Raw genomic sequence first — 25084 nt, 5'->3', positions numbered from 1 at the left:
GGTAGTCCTCCAAAAGCCTTGGCTAGAAACTGATTTTGGTTTCTTATTTTGATACTTTCTGTTTTTATAGAAATATAATACGATAATAACAATACGAGGCATCTTCCATGATTTTTTGATGAGTTCTGCTTATCTCCCTGTTGGTCCCATGATCGCTTCACCCCCACCTCAAAAGCAAAAGTGGTTTGATCTTCCGACACACACTATCATTAGTGGCTGTACACCAATGTTGACCTGGTTAAAATGAACCAAACTCAGGATTTCAGAACGAAAGGAGCAGAGAGTGAGAAAGCAATAACTGGGCAAACAACTTCTGACCATTTCTTTCAGAAAACAGGGGAGCCTTAAGTACCAAACAGTAAATATGTTGTAGTAACATAAGCTAGTTAATTAGTCATAGATATACATACATTTTTCACTCTTGATTTTGGAATTTTCAGTTTATCTACAATCTTTTTCACAGACATTTTTTCACAAAGAAACATTATTTGTCAGATGAATTCAACTCAATATTCAAGTTTTCTCAGTTTTCTAACTCTCTCTCTCTGAAATTATGAAATTATAGCCTTTTTATGTTGTGTGGCATTTATTCATGATTTTCAAAAGGATGATAAATGTTTCATTCATTCAAAAAAAAAACATTTTATTTGCAGAAGTGATTCTTGCATATTTATTAAAATATCGCGATAGTTAGCTCCAGTTGTTAAATGTAACAGCTCCATATCTTGTATCTCATCTATTCAGAACAGACAAAAAGCCACAAAGCAGCCAGAAATAAAACAAATAAGCCCTTTAGCTTGGCATAATGATTGAAACATGCAAAGATAAGAAAAACTCTATTCACATCTGAAAAGCAATATTACTCAAAAAAATAATGAAATGCTAATGTAAAACTAATTTTGCTGGATAATTTTGCTAAAATCAAAGTAAACACCAGGGGTAGTGTAAACATTAGTAAATGAGGCGTAGGCTATAGAATTTCTGAAGTCTGCATTAGGCACAGCAGCTTTAGAGAAAGAATGTATGAAGACTTCAGAGTCCAAGATCCTCTTCTTTAACCTGGCAGCCCAGCAGATCATTACCCACACGAACACTCTCAGAAGGACTGACCACTGAAACACACACACACACACAAATCATCATCATCATCACTGCAGTAAAACAGGCCTAATAATGGACCTTAGAACAATGTTTGTTGTGTTAAGTGTAACTGTTTTGGGTTCTGATCAGTGATTTCTGGTGAGAATGGAAAGTTTACCTTTCTGGTTGCGGATCCATGTCACTGCCTTCATGGCCACAAACTGCCACTCAACCTGAGCGTCCATCTTAAACCCGTGTAACCAGATCAGAGCCAGAACTGTAGCCCAGACCCCCTTCTCCACCTGAACACAACACCACACACAACATACAGCATAATACAATCCATACATACAAACAGAATATATACAAATTTTTAAAAATCTCAGGGACATTTGCACTTAAATGTCTATAAAAAAACTTGTCAGAGTACCTCCTTTATAAAAAAAAAAACATAGGACAAGTCAGCAGTACATCATAACAGCAAAGAACTTACATCCAGGTGGATAAAGGAGGCAGCACTTCAGTGGTACAACAGGATTTGTACCAATCCTGAGACTTATTTAACCAAAAAATTGGAAAAACAGACTCTTAACCTGATTTTCCCAGGTCAATAACTTCATAACATTGTGTAGTCAATTTTTGTCACATAATTGTGCACCAGCTACATATTTCATTGTAGGGTTTCTAAGGGTGTTTTCCCACTGCACATTAAAAAACAAGAACTGACCTAAACATGAATCAACTGAACTTACGCTTTTAGTTCTAGTTCATTGTCCACCTGCCAAAAAGACTGCTGGAACCATTAACCATAATGAATATTTTAATGGTCCTATTGGTTATCTTAATTTACCTTACCCTGCTAGAAAAAACAGAATATGTTGTGTTTTGGATGCTGGTATGCTGGTCAACCCGTATGACCATACTGAGTAATCCGCTACACCAGCACCAGATCAACACCAGAGCAGCACTAGACCAGCATAAACCAGCATAAATCAGTAATTTCAGTAAATTCTAATGTGATTAAAGGGGATTGTGATTGTGATGATATAGTGTGTTAAGGGTGATCCACCATTGTTTCAGTTGTCTATGCTGGTTCTAAATAGTTGAATGACACTAATTTTCCTATCTGCTTTCTTACTTTGATTTTCTCCTGATCTGTAGCTAATAATACATGACAATTTTTGCTCACTTTGAGCAGAACTCAAAAATGCTAGCCAGTACACGACCAGAATTATGGCTTTGAAAAGCTGAACACATAAGATCATAATATTTTTCTTTAAAACACAGAAAAGCTTTTACTAAATTGCAGAAAATATATGTTTTGGTAGTGACAATTCTTAATGTAAGAAACTTATTTTCAGACTTTGTGACACATTTACTTCAAAACAATGAGATCTAACTGCTGGTCATGTGGCCACCAGGAACAGAGATGCAGTCTCACTTCCTGACCCAAAATGCAGGGGTGTGGCAAAATAAAAAAAGGGCTTTATTCAAAAATTAAATTCAACTTCACTTTAAAAGAAATCAAAAGATCTTTTTAAAAACAATGTAAAAAAATATATTATTTTCACAAGCAGAAATTTAGAGGTTACAGTTTGGGACAGACCCTCTCAACAGAATGTATCCTCTATATGATGATTTTGTATACATTTAGCTAAATATTTGGTTGGAATAGATCATATCATAATCTTTGCAAATATTTAAGGTCTGAATATTTAATTGTGTTTATAAATTTTTCTTTCTGAGAGACTGCAGTTTGAACTAATTTGGTCCATTTACGCATTTAGTACGTCTTAATAATGAAAGAGTTCCCATTATTATGAATTAGCATCTCATAATCATAAATTACTAACTTATAATAATGAAATGCTATAAAATGGAGAATTTTGATTTACTGTATCATAATACTGACACTGTCATAAATCTGACTTACTGTATTATAATACAATACTTGCTATCTCATAATTGCGATGTGGTAGCTCATAATAATGACTAATCTCCAATGTTATCATGATTATGGGATATTGAGTCATTATTATGAAATATTATTTCATGATTATGAGAAACTCTCACTATTATGAGATACTAAATCAGAATTATGAAACGAAAAGTTAGAGAAATGTTCACAATATTATAATATACTATATATGGCATTTTTTTCCAAGCAGAAACAGGCTTCCATAACAGGCACTTAAACACACCAGCTAAAAAAAGTCTGAGAATGAGAGAGGTGGTAACATTACCATATCCACATCATTACTTCACTGTTTGGGAGTTTGTATCAACATTGTTAATTGGGCTGATTTTATGTCTAAACCTTTGCATATGATGGTATAGATTAACATACATGGAAATAAAACACAGATTTAGGTTCCTGGAGGATTTGAAACCCTCAATGAGTATAAAATGGAGACTTATCATTTTCAGAATGTGCATCAATGATCAGCACAAGCCAGCAAGTCATCTCGCTCAGTCTCACATAACAGATTTCACCATGTTGTATGCATCATGCACCAAGCTCACTACTGAAATGAATAGTGGACACATACAGGTATATACAAGTGTCTCAGTACAATCTGAGATTAAATTTTAGATCATAAAATAAAAACGTTCACCAAAAAAAAAAAAAAAAATCAATAATCAAACTCCAGCAGTAGATCACAAGATCATCATACAGTCTGTATTACTGAGAAACACCTTACATTCAATACATCACTCACCTGTGCGGGGGTCTGCTTGACCACCTCTTCCTCTGTCTTCCCAAACACCTCCACCAGCGCACCGTCCATTTCCCAGCAGCCTGAAGCCTTCTGGAGGGAGATGAGCTGCAGCAGGGGGTCTACAGAGGCACATGTACACATATTTTACTGTATGTCTAAGAACTAACCACAAAAATAAAAAGCACAACAAATGACCCTTTTTTCCTGTATGGATTTTTTAAAAAACATCACCAGAAATATAAGCTGACATTCTGTGCTTTGGTATCATGGTCATGTTTTGATCTGAAATACAAATCTTTTAAATATTAAACAGAAATAACCCCTTTCACTTCATTGTCCCAACATTTATGCTTTCTTACTGTAGCACTCTAAAAGGTTAAAAAGAGTACAAAAGCAAATAAAAGCAAAAATATGCTGCTCACATGGACCAATGATTGTACTGATGAAGTAAGAACAAGGCCGGCTTTAGCCTTTTGGGGTCCCTAAAAGGATTATTTTGCCACCCCCACCAGCTTGCTAGATGATTTACTGTAAAAATAAAGGCTAACTAATAACAATGACTACCACAGACTGTCTACATTATGTAAATTCATAACTGGCTATTTTGTAGATTGCTAATAATTGGATGCTCATTAAAGGTCCTAATAAATCACAGTTTACAATCTTCTCAGCACTCTCGATCCAGGGCTGCGTCTCACCACGCAGTATTTCTTACTTATCCGGCTAACTTTAAGCTTTGGTGGATTTAACTCTGTTGGCAGTGGTGACAGTGTTGCTTTTTGCCTTTGTAAATATTTTACTCACTACATATTTAGGTTTAGTTAAATTTTCTTTTCCATGCTACGGTGACTCCTCCTCATGTTTCATGCAATCAGCTTATTTTTTGCTATCCGAGAAAATTAAAATATATTCTGTGTGCTGTACAGTTTGATGTGAGAACAGCCATCAGAAAGCAGAAATGAAGTGTTACTGTATTCCTGTGTAAGCCAGTCAACATGACAATATTTAATCACTTCAGTGTTTGAGCAGTAATATCACTGATGTTAACATTTACTTTGCAAAAGCTGTCTAACTAATCATGCTGAACAACATAATCGCCACACAGAACCCTGCAGCCGGTCCACACAGTGCACTGTCTAATCTACCTAACGTGAGGAAACGAAGGTTTCACCACCAATTTTTATTTCATTCATAGATCATTTCGCCTCAGCTCTCGCGTTCTCATACAGCTTCCTCATGCATTCGTAATAAGAAAGAAATGAATAAGTAATAAATGTGTTACTAATCTTATATAAGAGTAATCATATGTTCATAAGCATAAGTAAGCAATAATGCTTCATATGCATAAAGATGGCAAGTTGGCATGTTCAGTGTATGTGAACATTTCTACTCCAAAAGTATTCAAACCTTAACTACAAATAATGAAATCCTTCAAATGGAGAATCTATTTTCAGGCCTGCACTCAGTGACAGTTATCCGAGTTACAGCAGTAACAGCCCCTGCTGACTGTAAAACCCCATTTCAGCTAAGAGAGGTGTGAATTAATCTGAGTTTAAAACAGCAGTGTCAGCATTTCATTTAAACCACCACTGTCACTATGTAGTGGCATTAAATAATAAAAATGATTATGTTTCGATCTTTAATGTAATCTACAAGCCTATTATCAAGCTTCTGAGAAAAAAATATACACATAAAATAAAAGAACAGTCAAACCTGTCAAATCTGTATGCACTGTCAAAGTGCAACACATTATCAGCAGCTTGACATTGACCTAGAGACAGTGACTTATCTAAGGTTGAAGCTGTTTATATTTGTTTGTTGGTTCCTTATTTCATCAGTAGATATCAGTATGTGTGAAACAGTGGGTGTTATTGATTAAATAGTAACTAATCATGTCTAAGAACCAAATATTCCAATTTACAGTTGGAATAAGTTTACTTCATTTAAGTCAAACCAAAGTAAGTTATGCACATTTACCTATCTGTGGTGCAGCACCACCTTTGGGAAGATAAAAGAAAAAAGATTTAATATATTTGTTTACATCTGTTTACATAATAAAGCATGAGTAATAATTATGTTTATAAACATTTATAAGTAAATAATACCAATCTTGTATTAGTAATAATACAAGACTAGCACTTACAATTTTACTTCACTTAATGTCAAAGCAAAATAACATATATACATTTGCCTGTGAACATCCATGGTGGACCACAACCTTAGGGAAGATAAAAATAGAAAAAATATATAAATAGATTTTTTTTAAATTTGATGTACCTGTAAGAAATCTATTACTAATCTTACTTATGTAAAAGTAATCATATGTTCATAAGTACAATACTTCAAATGTTCAAAGTATGTGAACATTTCTAAAAACTCTTGTACTGCTGGTTTAAAAACATCTTTTATTGATTTATTTCATGCAAACTATAACAAGGTTGTACTCCCAAATGTGAACATAACTGAATTTTACATGTGATGGGTGAGGTGCTCCATTAATCCTCCTTTAATTCCACTTTTCTTGTACCTAACAGAAACATGGCTGTTGAGTTGTGCTGGTTGAAAGTGCACTATCATGTTTCAGCTTGGACATGTCTGAGTGAAAACTGAAATGGAAAATTTTGAAATACTGATCTTTGGTATTAAAATTCAGAGAAACATGCTTAATGAGAAGCTAGGCTCTTTTGCTTTATAGACCAAACCTGAAGTATGAAACCTGGGTGTATCTAAGATTCTGAGCTTTGTTTTGTCCCACGTGTAAACTCACTCACAAAAGTAGCTTTTTATCATTTGAGAAATGTTGCTAAAATTTGGCCTTGTCTATCTCAGAGTGATGCAGAGAAATGTGTGAATTAACTAACTAGCAAAGTGAGCAATGGGCTTATGAATGTGAGTCTCTGTGGTCTTATCAACTTACCAACCTCTTTTCCATCACAGATATTCCATCTCTTTTGAGAGTCTTCCACAAAGATTTCTGTTGTGTTGTGGTTCACTTCTGTTGTGTCGTGACTGGATGTGAAGTGTTGCTTGTGTTTTCTGCATTTGCAGCACGTTTGTGAAATGTAGCTCTGGTGTAGTAATGTTGATTAAAGTGTTTCCTGAATTTGCATTGCTTTTATGAGTTTGCAACATGTTTTTAATTGTATGGTGCATTGAGTCTTACCAGTCACTGTAGTGATATAATGTGTTACAAGTCATTTTTAATGCATTTAAATGTGCTAATATAAAAGGATTTAAATGAAACAGAAAGACTCATTAAGATTAAATGAAAACTAATCTGGGCTGAACACTCTCTCTACCAGTAAAGATGACCTTAACTCTTAAGACCTTAAGATGCTGTTGGGAAACTGGGCCCTGATCAAACACACTTTTCTTTTTTCAACGGTCACAGACATCTTTATCCTCTACCCAGCAGACTGTGAACAAGGCTCACAGATATTTATAGGAGAATGATGCTTATATCATGAGAAGACAATGTCTTCAATGTCATTTTTCAAATAAGACAGACGCCCCCTTGTGGATGTACACTGATTCACATGCTCACTCTAGTCAACTGGAATAATATGTACAGTTGGAGATGGATTTACGATCCCCCTGTGCTTCAAATTACAAAATGAAATGTATGTAGTTTGGTTGGGTTGAACTGCTTGTTAAAGGGTTAACAAGACTTCTTAACTTATTCTGCGCTGTTAAATGATAACTGATATTAGTGAAGAGTGGACGGTCCCAGAGAGCCACCCGCTCAGATGTCCGCCACCCGCCTTAGCTCACCCATTAACACACTCTTCCAGGGTCAAAGGGCACTGGTTTGTGCTCAGCTGAAAGGAGAGGTGGGAGCTTTAATTAAACTGACATTTACAGAAAAAAACAAGCTTCCATTATTCTACTACTTTTAGATTTTAACTGTGTGATAAATAAAAGAAAATGAAGACTTGTGTGAGAGACTAATGAGTACAAGAGCAGTACTGTGTTCAATAATGAATTAAATATGTAGAAATTAGCATTTTCTGTTACTTACTTCCACGCACGCTACCCAAACACACCATTGTCATTGGTACCGCCGTAAAACACATCCCTAAATAGAAGCACATAAAAACAGGACACTAAGTTCTCCAGGTGTTATCCATGATGTGTCTGTGCTCAAAACAAAAGCACAGTAACAGCAGAAATGTTGTATAAAGCAACACTAACCTCCTGTAGTAGGCACTCTCCTCCTCAGCAGTGGTCCTTTCACAGCCTCTCCACTGCCCTTAAGAACAGCGATGAAGGCTGTGTGTGAGCTGCTCACTCCAGCCTGCACACTGAGCTCCACCACTCTGGCCTTTAAAGCCTCTTTCTCACCTCCCTCATTCTGCTCCTCCCATTCCAGAGAGCGGATCAGAGAGCGGGCAGCCAGTCTGTGCATGGACAGTCTGAACAAACAGACAGTGTACAAGCTGTGTGAGGGTGATGAAGCCAAATGACTGTAAATGCTAGCATACTTAGCTAATCTGACTATGCAGTTGAAACTGACTGGCCATTTTATCAGATACACTTACTGCATAGGTGCATTTTATAGGTTTACAGTTACTAACTACAGTCCATCTGTTGTTAAGCATAATTTATCAACCCCCTTGGACCCCATCCATCAATGGAGAGGGACCACCTTAAGATCACCAAGGTATCGGCTGGTGTACCATTCCTAATGTGGCAGTGACACCAACATGATAGTGTGCGTGGTGCTGGTACGAGTGTATCAGGCACAGGTGTTGCTTATTTTTGAAACACTGTGTACACTTACTGTCCACTCTATTAAACTCACCTACCTTGTTGGTCCACCTGTAAAGATAGAGAAGAGACAACACAGACTATAAATTGTGTTCAGCATATTTTAGCTCTTCATCAGTGGTCGGTTTCTGACTACTGGCTCGATATCATTGGTTGGTGGACTATTCTTAACCTAGCAGTGACATTGAGGTGAATAAAAACCCAGTAACATCACTGTGCCTGACACAATCGCACCACCACAACACACACTACCATGCTTTTATGATGAAGTCAGTTAAACTCATCCAGCTCAGTCTGACTGCTGTAGTTGTTCTTACTGTGATGTCATGACATCAGTAGAGGAGAAAGAAATGAAAAAGTAACTGTTCCTCAGAGAAAACAGTGGAGATCACAGAATGAACATGTAACTGAATGTTACCCTGTATTCTCAGCAGGTTTGAGGGAGTAGCTGAGTGTGTTGGTGACTTCTTGATCTGCTAGACGGTACTTCACTGTTACAGTCCCCTCAGAGTCTGAGCTCTGACTCTACAGACAGAAAGAAGTGTGGCTGTGTCATCAGTTCACTCACTAAATAAGGAGACTCATAACTGAAAGCAGCGCTGTGTCACCAATATTCATTTCTGAATGTTTCTAATCTATTTAAATAGTTGTAAAGCTCATGGACTACTAGATTCAAGGAAAAGGGTAAAATAGTGGAAGCTTGTTTCCGTGTAAATATCAGATTAATGCTCTCACCTCTCCTTTCAGCTGAGCGTAAATCAGTGCCCTTTGACCCTGGAAGAGTATGTTAATGGGTGGGCCAAGGCGGGTGGCGGACATGCCCACTGGGACCGTCCACTCTTCACTAATATCAACCACAGCTGGCTGTAGAGCATAGCGGAGAGACTGCATTACCTAGAAAGAGAGAAGGAAAGAGAGTGAATAAGAGTAAATAAACAATGTAAAAGATGTTGAAGGAAAGTGATGAATGTGTTTGTGCAGAGCCGACAGCAGAGAGTAAGAATAACACCTTTAAAGTGCTCATAAATATATTTTTCTGCTTAACTGACACCAAGATCTGAACCTTGTTTCATTTACTGTTATTGAAGTGAAAAGTGAGATAAATAAAATTAAACATTTACTCTAAATAATACATGACATTCATGAATAAGTATAGAGTTTGTTCAACGGAAATGCAAATATTAGAGTTTACACATTTACATCAAATGAAATCATAGCTAACTTACACTATTCATGTCAGTAAGGTGATAAAGTACTTTAATCATTTAATGGTTTTCAGGGCTGTATCTACTCAAGATTGGAGCATTTAGTGTGCATAAAAGCATCAGCAGCTGACTTGAACATGTGCACATATGTTTATTTTATTTTAGTCACAAGTGCTCAAAGCAGTTCTAGGCGATCCACATCTGTAAATAAAAAAATAAAGTATAAAACTACATAATAATGTTCATATTTTATAAACGTCTCCTCAAGGTGTTGCACGCTCTTTAGTAAATATGGTCCAATATTGCAGAATGGATTATTATAATTTCTGCTAGTTTTAGCCAGATTTACTTTGGGCTGCATGCGATCAGTGCCTGTGATAAACTGGGCGTGGCCACATCCCTCCTGAGCCATTCCTGTGATGAGGGCGGTGCTCGCACCTTCACCAATCCCAAACGAGAAGCACCTGTTGAAACAACAGCAGCTCAGTCATTTAATAAAGACAGTAAAATTACTGATTTCTACAAAGCTGTGCTACACGATTTGCACTATTTTCACTAGTACTGTTCACAGTTGTGAGTACTTAAGCAGTGTATTATAAATCGTCCCCTATACACCAAATTACTCAAATTTGTAAGTTAAAAGACCAGCTTGCCTGTGAAAAGCTGCATAAACCACAATCTCTTTGAAAGTTTCTCTGCAGTTTCCTCCACATACTTTACGCAACCACAGTGCAGAACTGAAAGTGTATTGCTGTGATAGAACATTAGTACTTGTAAAGACAGTTCTGTGAGCTGAGTAGCTCTGTAACTAGTTACACTCCGTCAGTCTAGTTATGATTTCACAGTTGTTTTTTAACTGTATCATGAACAGTTCTAGTTATATGTACATTTTTAAGTGATAAAGTCTGCATGCCTGTGAGATTCAGCGTTGTTTCTCACGAGGGAAAGAACTTCTTTGGTGTTCCACACCTCTCCATCAGTGAACATGAACACCTGCAGGGAGAAAAGAAAGACATCAGAGAACTTCAAGCCAGAATATTCAGGACAAAATCATCAGTAAAGAGGCACTTCAATATTTTCAAGCATGCTCTCCTGTAATCCTGGAACAAAAGTTCACAGAAGCACAGCTGTGAGAAAATATCTGAATTTGCACAATAAAGATATGGAAGAGTAAAATGCTGCATATATTCTTTGTTACATATGACTATATTTTTATTGTAACTTGAATGAATATCAGATCACACTTTTGTAGCAGGTCCGAAATTCTGATGGACCAAAAGGAAGAATCCATTTGTGTTGATTTTTATTTTTACATAGTGTGTCACGGATTCCCCTTTTGTCCCTCTGAGTGTGTCCGTTTCTTCCCGTCTATGGTAGCCATGTGCCTTTTGTTTTCTTGTGACATGTGCTTTTGTTGTTGTTCTGTGTCTCCTCCCTGGTCCTGCCTCCTTGTTATCTGCTCCACCTGTCTGTGCTCCGCCCCTCATTAGTCCCAGGTGTTTCTCATTTTCCCTCAGTGTATTTATACCCCTGTGTTTGTTCAGTCTTTGTCTTGCATTGCGGATGTACTCTGTAACTTGTTTTCTTTGATCTTGTAGTTTGGTTTGTTTTTGTCATGGACTTGTCTGTTTTTCAAACTTCTTCTACTCAGTTTCTGTACTCTAACTCTAATTTGAATAAAAGCAACTTGCATTTGAATCCTGCCTCTTTGCCTCCACCGTTACATAGTGTGAATCTCATGATGAATGGATGAATAAAATGCTCAAACACAATTGGAATAAAATCTCTTTACATTAACTTACATTAAAAGTTTTTGCCTTCTCCTATACATTTACTGTTTTGGAGATATTTGTCTTTCTTTGGACAGCGAAAGGATTCACCCCATGGCACAACCTAACATGAGGTAAAATGTAACAATGTTTTTTTTTTATGTAGCTAAACAGGTTCAAGCAGAAGGTGCTTTTGGTCATCAAGTGTTGGCTCACTGAAGTATGGTTGGTGCAAAAACTGGGCCATCTGGGGGTTTGAGAACTAAAAATATAGACGAAAGCCGTCTCGTGGCAGGGTTAGTTTTAATGCAGTGTTACAACTAAGCTTCCCAAAGTAAACAATGACAGAAGTCCATACTTTTAAGACCAAGAGGAAGGAAAAAAAAGGTGTTTCAACCAACGATAAGTGAGGTGCAACCAAAAATGAAGAAACTCAAAACTCTGACTTTATTTAGTTTATTTAGTTTAAATGACATTTCAGGCCTGCAGCAGAAGTACCAAAGTACCAAAGTAGTCCCTGCCTCTCCAACTCAACTCAAAACAGCAGACAGCATCATGAAACATACTTTGAAACTTTTTATTTACAAGTCCAGATCAAAAACATACTACAGATGTCATTTAAATAAAATATAGTTAAATTTTACTGCACTGACATTTTCTATTTTGCTTTACTGTTAAAATGCTACTGTTTCAGACAGTCTCCTTTGCTAATCCTATATATTTTTAATGATGCAAACATTTTTATGTATCAGGCTAAAAAGCTTGTCTGGTTCAAACAATAAAGAACTGTATTGAATTAACTGTGGGGTATGGGGGTTAGTTGTAGCACTTTCAACAGAATAGTGCATTTTAATTTTTAGTAGAGATGTTTTGGTTGTTTGCATTGAAAGACTTTGTCAGATGAAAAGTATAAGATCTTGCCTAACCATCTCCTACATAACTCAGATTAATATCTGAATGAGATTTCAGTGAACAGGTAAGTGATGTTACCTGTCTGGGCTGGTTAGGGATGCACTGCTGACTGTAGATGTGTTTCAGAGGCTGCAGAATCTCAGTGCCACCCATGTCTGCTTCCATCTCCTTTACTCTCTTCACAGCCTGGTCCATTGTCTCCTGAGTGTATTCAACACTCTTCCTGAAGACAGCAAACACACACACATACACACACACACACACACACACACACACATACACACACACACACACACACAACATCAGAGTCCTGAACGTTAAACCAGTCCTGAATCACCTTCAGTGTGAAAGTGTCTCATTCATGAACTGAGACTGTGATTTCAATTCACTTACGGAAAGAAAGGTTCATAGTGTGAACCAAAGCCATAGATGTTGAAGTAGCAGCCCAGAGGGAGACTCTTCAGCAGGAGGAGCAGAGTGTCCTAAAGAAAAATAAAACAATTAAGAAGTAAAATAAACTATTAATAAGTCTTGATCAAACTGAATATATATGAAAATGTAGTTTTGATATAGATACATATTGTTAAATCATTTCCAAACTGCTCCTCCAGGAAGCCCAGTATCAACTGTAGTTATCATTCAATACCTGGTTTGACTAATACTTCATACCATTGAATCATTTCTCAATTTAAAAAATGTAACAAATCCACACAACAGCTGGGGGCATCAGAGAGAAATCTAGAACTGAACCTCCATTCTTCTAACTAGCACAACTTTATATCAACTTTTTTGAAAACAGAACTTCTTGTTACTGTTTACTGCATTAATCTTTTGAACAGTGCTGTGTATAAAAGTAAGATTTCACACAGTACTGTATAAATACATATTCTGATTGGAAAGAGTGGCAAAACATACAACAAGTAAAATCGAAAGCAGTGATTTATAAATCCACTTTGACCTGTATTTAAATGAAAACAGTAGAGATAATTTCTGTTCTTGTAATTGATTCATGGAACACATTTAAAGAGGTGATGTAATCATGCTTGGGTATAAAAGGGACATAGAGGTAAGGCCTTCATGTGTACTTTATGAGTGAGGATGAGTTGAGGCTCATGACTTTTACAAAAAATGCATCAACAAATAGAACAACTGTTTAAGAACAATATATCTCAACCAACATTTGCAAGGATTTTAGATGTTTCAGCCACTGCAGCGCATAATAATATCAAAAGATGAAGGGAAATCTCAGTATCTAAAGGGCAAAGTTGAAAACCACTGAATGCCCATGACCTTTTTTACTACATTAAAAACCGGCATGCTTCTGTAATGAATGTCACTGCATCATCAATAAATACTGTTTGCCGCTGCATCTACAAATCCAAAGTAAGACTGTACTATGCACAGTAGAAGCCCTAGGACAACAATGTCCAAAAACACTGCCGACTTCTCTGGGCTTGAGCTCATCTGAAATTAATGGATGCACAGTGGAAATATGCTTCAACCTTTCAGACTGTTTATGTAAATAATGGATATTGTCTTCTCTGGGCCAAAAAAGAAAAGGACCATCCAGATTGTTACCAGTGTAAAATGCAAAAGCCAGGGTCTGTCATGTTATGAGGGGTTATTAGTAGGTAACTTCTGTGCTCACCTGTAAAAGCTCCATTAATGCAGAAAGATATATGTACAATTTGGAGCAACATATGCTGCCTTTTAGACGCTGTCTTTTTCAGGGACGTCCACACTTATTTCAATATGACAACACCAAGAAACATTCTGCACGTTACAACAGCATAATCAAAGACTGCTGTTGTTAAACTGAAAACGTCTCCTGAAAACATGTGGCATACTGTGAGGTGCAAAATACGACAACAAAGGCCCCGTTTGGTTGCACAGTTAAAAACTAGTTTAACTGAAGAATAACAAATAATTCCACTTTCAAAAATGGATCAATTGGTGTTTCAGTCCCCAAAAGATTATTAAGTGCTGTTAAAAGGAAAGGTGATGTAACACAGTGGTAAACATGCTCCTGTCCCAACATGTTGCAGACATTTTATTTGGAATCAGCAAATAGTTATGAAAACTATTAACTTTATAAGGTAAAACATCAAATGTTGAGTTTTTATACTGTTTTCACTTTAATACAGGCCAAATAGAATTTACTAATCACTGCTTTCTGTTTTAATTAGCATTTCACATACTGTCCCAACTTTTTTAGAATTGGGTTTGTAATATTTTATACAAATAAAATACTGTGGAATGTTGATGCCTGGCATGATGTTGTTCTGCATGTGGGGAATAGGCTGCCAATGTAATGGGGTGGCTCTACTCTTCCCACATGCACATTGAGCAAATTAGCTTAAATGAAAGTTCTGTTTACTTTCAATATGTCTCCTTGCTATTTACTGCCAGGGCAGGTTAGCTGAGATGCCTTTGTTTAAACACACCCTTATTTTAAACTTTTGACTTTAAATTCATAGGAGGAATCCAGAGAGAGCAAAAGTGGCTGTTCGTACCAATAAACATATTCATCATATATACAGTCAAAGCTTTCAACTCTGGAATTGTAGCTGCTCACTTTTGTTCGGACAACTAGTTGATTCTTGTTACAGTGGAGGCTCTCGAGGGAAACTGAAACTTTGAAATTTTCTTTTGTTGGTCGGCTGCTTGTTGACTTATCTATAGGTCTATATTTTCTTTGTTTGACACGTCTAATCATCAGTAGTTCCAGGCATTGAGTTTATGTTTATGCACTGTATGTTGCTCTGACTCTGTGACTGTAGTTCACTTCTTCAAATACAGCTATTAAATGGCAAGCAAAGTTATTTCTAACTACTGCAATTAATCCATTCTGATGGAGCTTATTTTTTCAGTGTTTTCACTTCAGTTCAGTGTTGAGTCTTACCCTGGCACTCGCGATGCGCGTCTGTGCATCTTTCCCTCTATGCATCGGACAGCCCATACTGCCAGATCTGTCCATTACGAACACAAATTCACCACAAGATGTTACAGATGACATCAGCGCTGAAGGGAACTCTGGGTACAAACTTAGCATGACCACAGGGTCTCTCATGAGTGTTCCTAAAGAAAGAAAAATTAAAGGAGGTGTACAGGTGAAATAAGATTCACTATTTAGCATCATCATCAATGAACAATGTTTTCCTAATTAAAATCATCTCTTGTCAGATACATAAAAATCCAGAAATGTTTATATATAAAATCCAACAAGTAAATGCCTTCTAGTGAAGCTGAATATGTTTTATTTGTGAAACAGAACACAGATTTTACCAATAGAAGGATGAGGTATTGGTATTGGAAGGGAAAACATGGTATTGGTGCATCTCTAGTTATATTAGTTAAAATGTCCAAGTTGATTTGTATCCTGCTGGCAGAATGTTCACTAGGGGTCCTGCAGAAAGAAGTTATATTACTTATTCTAGTGTATTATATTCAGTGAAACGTACCAATACTACTCATTTAAGTCAATAAGCTTTTGTTTGTTGAATTGAAGTGACTGAAAGTGTGTTTAGTTTACCTGGCTGTGCTGTGGGCTCTCCTGCCTCCACTATAGCAGTGGGCTGGTGGGCGTTCTGATAATATAGGAACAGCTCGACATCTCTGTCAAACATATGACCTGCAGACAGGCTCACCTAAACGCAGGCACACACACATGGAATTAGTCAGGCTTGTGAATATCAGGCAGATTGAGGTTGTACAGATATCAAAACTGACCCTCTGTATCAGAGTATGTGAGTGGTGCAGAGAGGGGAGGGGGCAGTGTAATTTTCCATAGAGCTTTCTAGAAAGTCAGAGCGTCAGTGCTGTCTCTCACTCCAAAATCGCTCTAATACTGCTCAATTTCATGAGCCAGCCCTTTTTTTCAACACTGACTACCTCTGCGCAACATGGCTGATGTGCCAGTGTGACTGCTACAGCTCACACACGACAGACATTCATACACAGAGTTTATGGTTTGGAACTGTTCAGCAGACCTACACTGGAAATTCACACAGATCACAAAAACGTTCTACAAATATTACACACCATTAGTCTTGTGTCATCCATTTTACTACGTGAAAGATAAAGAAGATCACAGTAAAAGCATGTTCATTCGTTTACCCTCTCCAGCTTGTGATCGGGCCATCCTTTATAGCTACTTACTGCAAAAAAGTGTAGCACAGAATATTTACCTACTTTTTAGTTTAATAACAGCTATAAACTATATAATTCATGAAAGAAAATGCACAGTATTATGTCCACATGTTCAAGACATAAAAATATTATAAGATTGAATCATATGGAACAGACATGTAGCAGGTTTCCCTGAAGTGTGAGTGCTGAGTGAGCGAGGAAAGGAAAGTAGAAATATTCTCTATTTTATTTTAAAAACACTCATACCTTTGCGTTTGTGTGGTCTGCATTGAGGAACACCAGAGGCTCAAGAGGACATTTGGACTCTACTTTAGTGATTGGGTTGGGAGAGCTCACATGGGCAGAGAGAGAGAGAGAGTAGGGAACACCTGCTGGTGATGATGTTATCTCTGACACTATACCACCACCTGTGCCTGAGAGAAAAACAGAGGAACCTGAGATAAGAGCTCATTTAGTTCGTTCAGCATGATTCCTTACATTCAGATGAGGTATATAGTGCAATATATGATATATGAGAGTACAGTGCTTAAAATAATTATGTGTACTCAAGACTGAAATATTTCACTGAACCTGACAAAACCTGTTCTGGATGGGTTCGGATATCTTTACTCAAATATTTTTATAAGTTCTGTTCGGGTTCAAATTTTATCTTTAGGTTTCTCATAGCCTTCCACTTTTAGTAGATTTTGGCTGTGTTTCCCTCCACTTTATTCTTTCTCTCTACTTTTATTACCTTAAACATTTTTAATCTGGCACACTGGAACCACTTGTGCTGCTGGGAAGTCCATGAGTAAATGGTTAAAGAAAAAAACAGCAGGTTCAGTCAGGCTGGGACAGAGTTTTGTCGAGCTGCAGTTCTACAGGGTTCAGATTCTAAACTTGGTGCTGTGAGTTGAACTACATTCAGGTCCAGATCATAATTCCAGACCTGATTAAAGCTGTAACGTGTAACAGGCCAGGTGTTGTGCTGTTCAGGATGGTGTGTTTGGTTCATGATGGAAAGGTGCAGCGTGTGTCTTTCAGTGAGCTGGAGCAGTTTGGTACCTGGTGGTGTGTAGCGGGGGTTGAGCACTGCAGGCAGGCAGAAGCGCAGGGCGTGGTCAGCCTGCACAGAGAGCTCAGTGACGTAGATGAAGGTGACAGCAGCACTCTGGCCTGGAGGCAGACTCCCCACACTCAGCCTGAACACATCCTCACTCTCGTCACTCTCCTCCAGCAGAAAGACCTGATCTCCTGAAGCAATCGCACCACAATACTCCTCCCACGCCTGAAGTACAGACAAAACACTTCAGTCTGGAGCTCTACAGAAAGTCCTGTCAAAAATATTACATAGTCGTCTAATAGTAATTATTTAAATTGACCACAATTACTATTTTCACATGTTTACATCGTAACAAACATAATGTAAATTTGATGTGTTTTCATCAGTTGGGTTGAGGCAAATACATGTAAATAAAATAAAGCAGAAAACACATTTGAGACCCACCATGAGTCTTATAAAACAACAAAAGATCTAACTTTTGATTTGGGGCTATAAAAACTTTAGAGGACAGCAGTGATGTTTGTTTATGTGAGCTCAAGCTGTGTCTGTCGTCAGTTGGGAGCATAAAATGAACTTAAAACACAAACTGTAAACAGCAATTATTGACACTGAAAAAAATATTACTGTATTATATACAATACAAATAAAACTGTATTAACATTGTTGTTCAGTATATTTGGCGATTAATCTTTAGCCAAAATTTCATGATCGCAACAGCCCAGATCATCCCAAGAGTTTCCTAAATGTTCACTTCATTTTCTCCTCCAATCACTACTTAGCAACCACTCAACTGTCCTCCATTAATTCAGTCAAGCTTTCAGGTTTTTTCTTTAGTGGTGAGCTGGTGTTCCTGTGAATGTACTTATAAAATATCAGCCACCTGAGTTAAAGAAAAAAGTTGTATCATCCTTGTCAGGAGTGATCGGCGAGCTGTCTACTTCTGCATATAAATCATCAGAAGTAAGATATAAATGAAAAAAAAATCCACACACGCCATGCCAGTATGCTTTAGCTTAGGATGCTTGACGGTTTGTGTTATTAAATTTGCTGCTGTTTTGTCTTTATTATGTAACCTTCAGCTGTACGATAGTGGTCACATATTTTTAAGAGAAACGTTGTTGGTTGCTGGGTTTATGTTAAACTGGGTGCATAATCTTGCTATTGTTTTTATTTTTTTTTAAAAAAATATGCGATCATGGCAGTGATGTGTTCAACACGGCGGTTAGTATGCTGCCATCGTGGTGCTGCATAGACCTAATGTAACCTGCTGTGATATCATACAAACATTCCCTGACCACCCAAAAAAGGTAGCCAGGCAGACACTCGTTCTATTTACACGTCTATCACTATTACAAATGTCTTGCGCTCATCTCTGTGGTATGTGTATCTTGCACAGTTCACTTTTGAAAGCAACCAGTGACACAGGGTGTACGTCAAACACCAGCTGTAGTGAAAAGTGCAAGCTAACAGAAAACATGCTGCTGTGCTTCTCTGTGGCTGGATAGGTTTTAAAATATTAAATGTCATATCAGTGCTCTAAAGCAGTCATGCTAAGTTGTATATGATCAGTGCTGGTCTGGTGACTTTGTTCCTCTTTCTCACCTTCTCTTTCTCCTGCACCTTCGCCATTACCTCCTTGTCTGCAATCTTGGCACTGAAGTGGCAGAGAGCAGCTTCTGCAGGCATGGGGAAGACAAACAGGGCCTCCAGGGGGCGCTCTTCTTCATTTACATACTGCAGAGTGGAGCTCACTGTAGCTACATGACCCTTAACCTGCAGATCCACCACTATGCTCTTCAGAGGAACTGGGCAGGAAATATGTAGGAAGGACTTGGTTAGTAATTTCAGACAAAGACCTACAGGAAACTGAACCACAGTTTCAGCTGACTGAATGACTGAATTCCCCATAAAGTTCACTGACTTGGGCTAAATGATACCCCTGTAAAGTTACATGGCAGAAATGGGTCAATAACAGATAACACTACTTTATTTTTTAAAGATGATGAAGGTACCTTAATCTAAGTGTGTTTAAATGAAAGATATATCACTTTTAATTGCTGCCCCTGAAGGCTGCATAACATAATGATGGAAATATAGTCTACATACTGTTCTTGTTATTATTATTATTATTATTATTATTATTATTATTAGTGGTAGTATTAGTAGTAGTAGTATTCTTATTAATGCTGTTGTAATGCAATTATTCAGAACAATTACAATACACATGACTACAATAAACAAAAGGGTAAATTAACAAGATAGTAGTGAAATAAACTGTAAATTATTGCTATGTATAGTAATGTATAACTGCAGCATATGATATATACAGTAATGGAAACAAAGAGAAATGAAAAAATAAAGTAACAAGAAAGAAAGAAGAAGAGATATAAGCTACATGGACATGTAACAGATATTCCAAAGCTCTGAATGTTTCAGGAGTCTATTACTCTTTGTATTCATCATTTCGATGGATATTATGAAATACGTATGTATACTGAATATTAAAATATCTGAGAGGAAGATGTGTTTCAACTGTTTTGGTCTCCGTCAGGAAGATAAACCTCAGTTTCAGCGACATCTGGTGGCGGATGTGTGATTTATCAGCGACCTTACAGCTGAGTTTCGTTTTAACGCAGGTGAGCTGTAAACCGCAGTCCTCAGTAACAGCGATCATTTGTTCTCTAAAACATTTCAGATTTCAGTTACACGCTTTCAGACCTGCGTGTCTCTCTGCCGTTTGTTTAATTGGGGTTTTAAAGAAATGTAAAGAAAACAGTGTCAGCAGGAGAAAAGGGTGAGGAGAGCTTCTGTTCTTACCTGGTTCATTTTTGGAGGTCAATAAGCCGCAGTTCAGCATCTTGTTCAGCTGCAGAACCACAACGTGGGCGGGACCTGATTTTCTGCAACACCAACAACAAACACAGTTTATCAGAGCGAAGTTTTCTCACTCAGTGAACGAGAATCAGGCTGTTTAGTGAACTAAGAACAGAAAAACAGCCCTTACTGTCAGTCAGTGACCTCGAAAACACATCAAACCCAGATCAACACGAAAGTTCTGGTCTGTGGAGACACTGATGCGTTTGTAGAGCTGACAGCTGCCGTGGAGCTGAAATAAAGCTGTGTCTGATTCAGCTTCGTATGTCTAATCGTTCCCAGCACAGTGACTGAGCAGCTCATTTACTGAGCTCAAATGAGGAAGATGAGTACAGCACAGTGAGAGTCTGCAGGGCTGCATAACCCCGCCCACTCCGGGGCGACTCACTGCAGTCAGTCAGGACTGTTTCACTACTCAGGAATCAGAGAAGAAAAACAACGAACACATGCAATCACAGCACGCTCACTATGTAGGCTACCTGCTTTCCCGGGAAGCCCAGCCCTCTGACCAGCCCAGTCCAGCACAGTGAGACAGTCAGCCCACCCCCTTTATTCTCAAAATGAAAAGCGCCCATGACGAGATCTAAGGGCTTAATCTGCAGCTGAGCAAAACCTGTGTACACTTAAAATTGTCACTGGAGGGCAGCACAGTTTGGATGCATCCGTAATTTTACAAAAATGGCTTTAAAACAAAAGCCTGAAGGGTTTTGTTTGTTTGTTTGTTTTTTAACATGCATATTACAGACAAGGACATCCAAATTAAAGATAATTACAGATATAAAAATTCAACATCATCAGTTAAAGACATAAACGATAAAGGATAAAAAATAAAATAAAAAACTACAGTGAATGTGTCATTGTAGTTTTTTTATTTTACCTAATGTTATTCTCTTTCTTGTGTTTAGTTGATGATGTTGAATTTATATGTCTGTACTCATCTTTAATATAGATGTTCTTGTCTGTAACACGTTAAAAAAAACGACTTCAAAACACGCAGGCTGCGTCCCAAACCGCTCATTACAACACTAAATAGTACATAAAGACAGTGCAGCGCCACTAGAAGTGCATTAATTAGTGTAGAGTGCAAAGTGTAGAAGTGCGCAGCCTCAGTTACGCTCGCTCACGTTTCACAGAGCGCCGGACTGTGAGGTTCGTCTCTCTACTGGGAAATAAATGTCATAATGAAACGTCCGCATTATAGAAGCACTGTAGTTTGATCTTAATATCAACACGACGCGCTTTGAGAATCGAGGTTTCTCAGAAACCGACGACGCTTCATAGCGTTTTCATTTTAAACCTCAAGAAGACGATGTACCGTAATGGACAATGAAAGGTTCAAAGTCATCACAGACACTGGAGCTAGTCAGACACAATCTCTGCAAAGTGTCTCCCCAAAGCGGAGTTAAAGCATACCGGAAAGTGACGGGTAAGAGGTATTCATGGAGATGAACTTTACCCCACAGCTGAAGTTAACACTGAAATTAACAGTCAGGCTTATTTACTAAACGTTGGAATAACGCAAAGTCGCCGTATGCAGTCATTCTAGATAGAGATGTGCCAGTCTTAATAGATCTTTTGGCTGTAGAACTGAATGAGGCAGAGGCAATGTTAGCGATCAGGCTTCAAACTAAACAGAAAAATGTGGCTAATGAAGCCAAAAAAGAACTGCCTTACTGTGAGGTACCAAAAAGCAGGAAAACAGAAAAAGTCGAGGCACAGTCGTGGAGGAACAATTAAAAAAACCCTAAATAGTAAGGGCAACAACAAGAAGTCACTCAAACCACTGTTTCTAAAATGTGTAAAGGATAATAACAGACAGGACTGAGAATCAACTCGTTTTAAAAGGAGAACATTTTGTACAGAGTTAAAGGGAAGTTTGAAGAACTTGTACCACAAGGCTAAAGGCAGGAAGTGCTAAGGCTGGGTCACTCTGAGCCATGGGGAGGTCACCTCGATCCAGTTGATAATACAGTTGATCTCCAGGGTAGGGATACCTGGGGAAATGCTGACAGACCAGGGTTCAAACTTCACATCCAAGCAGTTTAAGGAGGTTTTTGCCTTATTAGGCATAAATGTATCCGGACCAGTCCAAACTGACCTCAAATTGATGTGTTATTTGAGCGATTCACTAAACCCTGAAATGCATGCACAGCAATCAGGGTACAGCACGCACTTTATTTTGAAGTGTTGGACATAGCTACCCAGTGCAAGCATATGGTTCAATGACAGTAAAACAGCATAAAAGTTTGGAAGTGCCTATTCCTACATAAATGATGGGAGAAACTCCTAACTCTAACCAATCTTTGTGTAAATAGACCACAATATAGAAATACACTATATTGCCAAAAGTATTCACTCGTCTGCCTTCACACGCATATGAACTTGAGTGACATCCCATTGTTAATCCATAGGGTTTAATATGATGTCGGCCCACCCTTTGCAGGTATAACAGCTTCAACTCTTCTGGGAAGCCTTTCCACAAGGTTTAGGAGTGTGTTCATGGGAATTTTTGACCATTCTTCCAGAAGCACATTTGTGAGGTCAGACGAGAAGGCCTGGCTCGCAGTCTCCACTCTAATTCATCCCAAAGGTGTTCTATTGAGTTGAGGTCAGGACTCTGTGCAGGCCAGTCAAGTTCTTCCACACCAAACTCGCTCATCCATGCTGAAGCATTAAGAGTTCCTTTCTTTGGAACTAAGGGGCCGAGCCCAACTCCTGAAAACAACTCCACCCCATAATCCCCCCTCCACCAAACTTTACACTTGGCACAATGCATTCAGACAAGTACCGTTCTCCTGGCAACCGCCAAACCCAGACTCGTCCATCGGATTGCCAGACGGAGAAGCGTGATTCGTCACTCCAGAGAACACGTCTCCACTGCTCTAGAGTCCAGTGGCGGCTCTTTACACCACTGCATTTGACGCTTTGCATTGCGCTTAGTGATGTAAGGCTTGGATGCAGCTGCTCGGCCATGGAAACCCATTCCATAAAGCTCTCTATGCAGTGTTCTTGAGCTAATCTGAAGGCCACATGAAGTTTGGAGATCTGTAGTGATTGACTCTGCAGAAAGTTGCCGACCTCTGCACACTATGCACCTCAGCATCCGCTGACCCCGCTCTGTCATTTTACGTGGCCTAATACGTGGTGGCTGAGTTGCTGTCGCTCCCAATCGCTTCCACTTTGTTATGATACCACTGACAGTTGACTGTGGAATATTTAGTAGTGAGAAAATTTCACAACTGGACTTGTTGCACAGGTGGCATCCTATCACGGTACCACGCTGGAATTCACTGAGCTCCTGAGAGCGACCCATTCTTTCACAAATGTTTGTAGAAGCAGTCTGCGTGCCTAGGTGCTTGGTTTTATACACCTGTGGCCATGGAAGTGATTGGAACACCTGAATTCAATGATTTGGATGGGTGAGTGAATACTTTTGGCAATATAGTGTATGTACACATATGCAGTTGTGACTGGCATGTTTTTTTTCTGAATTTATACAAACATTTAGTTTTATAGTAAATTCATTTTGGCAAGTTTATGTTTATGAACAGAGACCTACAGATGCAATATAGTACAGGAACACTCATTTGTGAACCTGTGTTTAAAGCAAGTTATTATTAAACTTAAACTGTTAAGGGAATAAGGGAATGATGAAAAAAAGATGACAAAACTGATGGAGATGGTTTGTGAGAACATGGAGAACATGGAGACGCCTAACATCACATAACAAAGCGGCAAGGGACAAAGAGTGAATGGCAGGTGAAAAAGCACTTATTCTGCTGCCCACATCAGATACCAGTTTATTGGCAAAGTGACCAGGGCCATATGAAGTTCTGAAACGAATCAGCAATCATATGAACTACTACATACAGACAGGAAGAAAAAGCAGCATTAATGTAAGGTGGTGTTGTTCCCAGTTAAGACCAGTAGGTGGCGGTATGCACATTCACCATTCCACTGCTGTGACGTTGCTTCCCTCTAGTCACAGTACTGCTTTGTCCTGTGAAGGTGAGCTATGCCGATTTTTGTCTCTGTGAATAATAATCCTTGTCAATCTTTGGAAAATATCTACTAATTGTGTAGATTAGAGATGTAGTAATCTCTGTCACTTGTTTGGTGGAAATTAGTAATATTTGTGCATTAGCATTGTGATTTTTATCTTCAAAGTTGCAAGCTAAGCTAGATGTGGGATTTACAGCATCAGCCATGTTTCTCTACTTTATGCAGTGTCAGCTCTCTCTAAAAAATGCAGTTTAAGAATTTTTTTCTTAAAATGTTTGTTGCTAGGGATCTGCGTGAGAGGAAAAGGGTTATATCTTTGGTCTTTGGTCATCTGCTCGAACTGAATTCTAGAATAATATATATTCACTTTTTTTCTAAAGGGATTCATAGCAGCCTAGCTAATATGCTACATCTCACTCTCACACATAGCAGCTCACAGTTGTGTTTAGCTAACAGGAAAAAAGGGACAAAAGAAGAATATAGGGTGCTTTTCAAATAACCCCTCCACCCTGGCTAGCTCCCACTAGTGAACCCTTGCCCAGTACTCCCTGGTTGTCGGTTGAT

At 38.2% G+C, this 25084-nt stretch overlaps 1 protein-coding gene across 1 annotated transcript; it reads right to left on the bottom strand.

Annotated features, from left to right (window-relative positions):
- Positions 1-910: 910 nt before the first annotated feature.
- Positions 911-21013, bottom strand: LOC118811925 (von Willebrand factor A domain-containing protein 5A-like). The gene is made up of 20 exons (XM_036576526.1): positions 20649-21013; positions 20462-20544; positions 19247-19449; positions 17647-17869; positions 16849-17015; positions 15986-16100; positions 15356-15531; positions 12847-12935; positions 12532-12676; positions 10686-10765; positions 10122-10236; positions 9303-9461; positions 8986-9092; positions 7992-8212; positions 7819-7875; positions 5986-6018; positions 5778-5798; positions 3801-3919; positions 1259-1382; positions 911-1112 (listed from the first exon to the last, which is right to left on the bottom strand). The coding sequence occupies exons 2-20, from the start codon at positions 20499-20501 to the stop codon at positions 1033-1035; spliced, it is 2274 nt and encodes a 757-aa protein (XP_036432419.1). The 5' UTR covers positions 20502-20544; positions 20649-21013; the 3' UTR covers positions 911-1032.
- Between the last annotated feature and the right edge of the window lie 4071 nt (positions 21014-25084).

This window comes from Colossoma macropomum, unplaced genomic scaffold (assembly GCF_904425465.1).
Source record: "Colossoma macropomum unplaced genomic scaffold, Colossoma_macropomum, whole genome shotgun sequence".
NCBI classification, from domain to species: Eukaryota; Metazoa; Chordata; class Actinopteri; order Characiformes; family Serrasalmidae; genus Colossoma; species Colossoma macropomum.
Note: the sequence above shows the minus strand (reverse complement) of the source record. Positions and strands in the feature narration are given on the sequence as shown.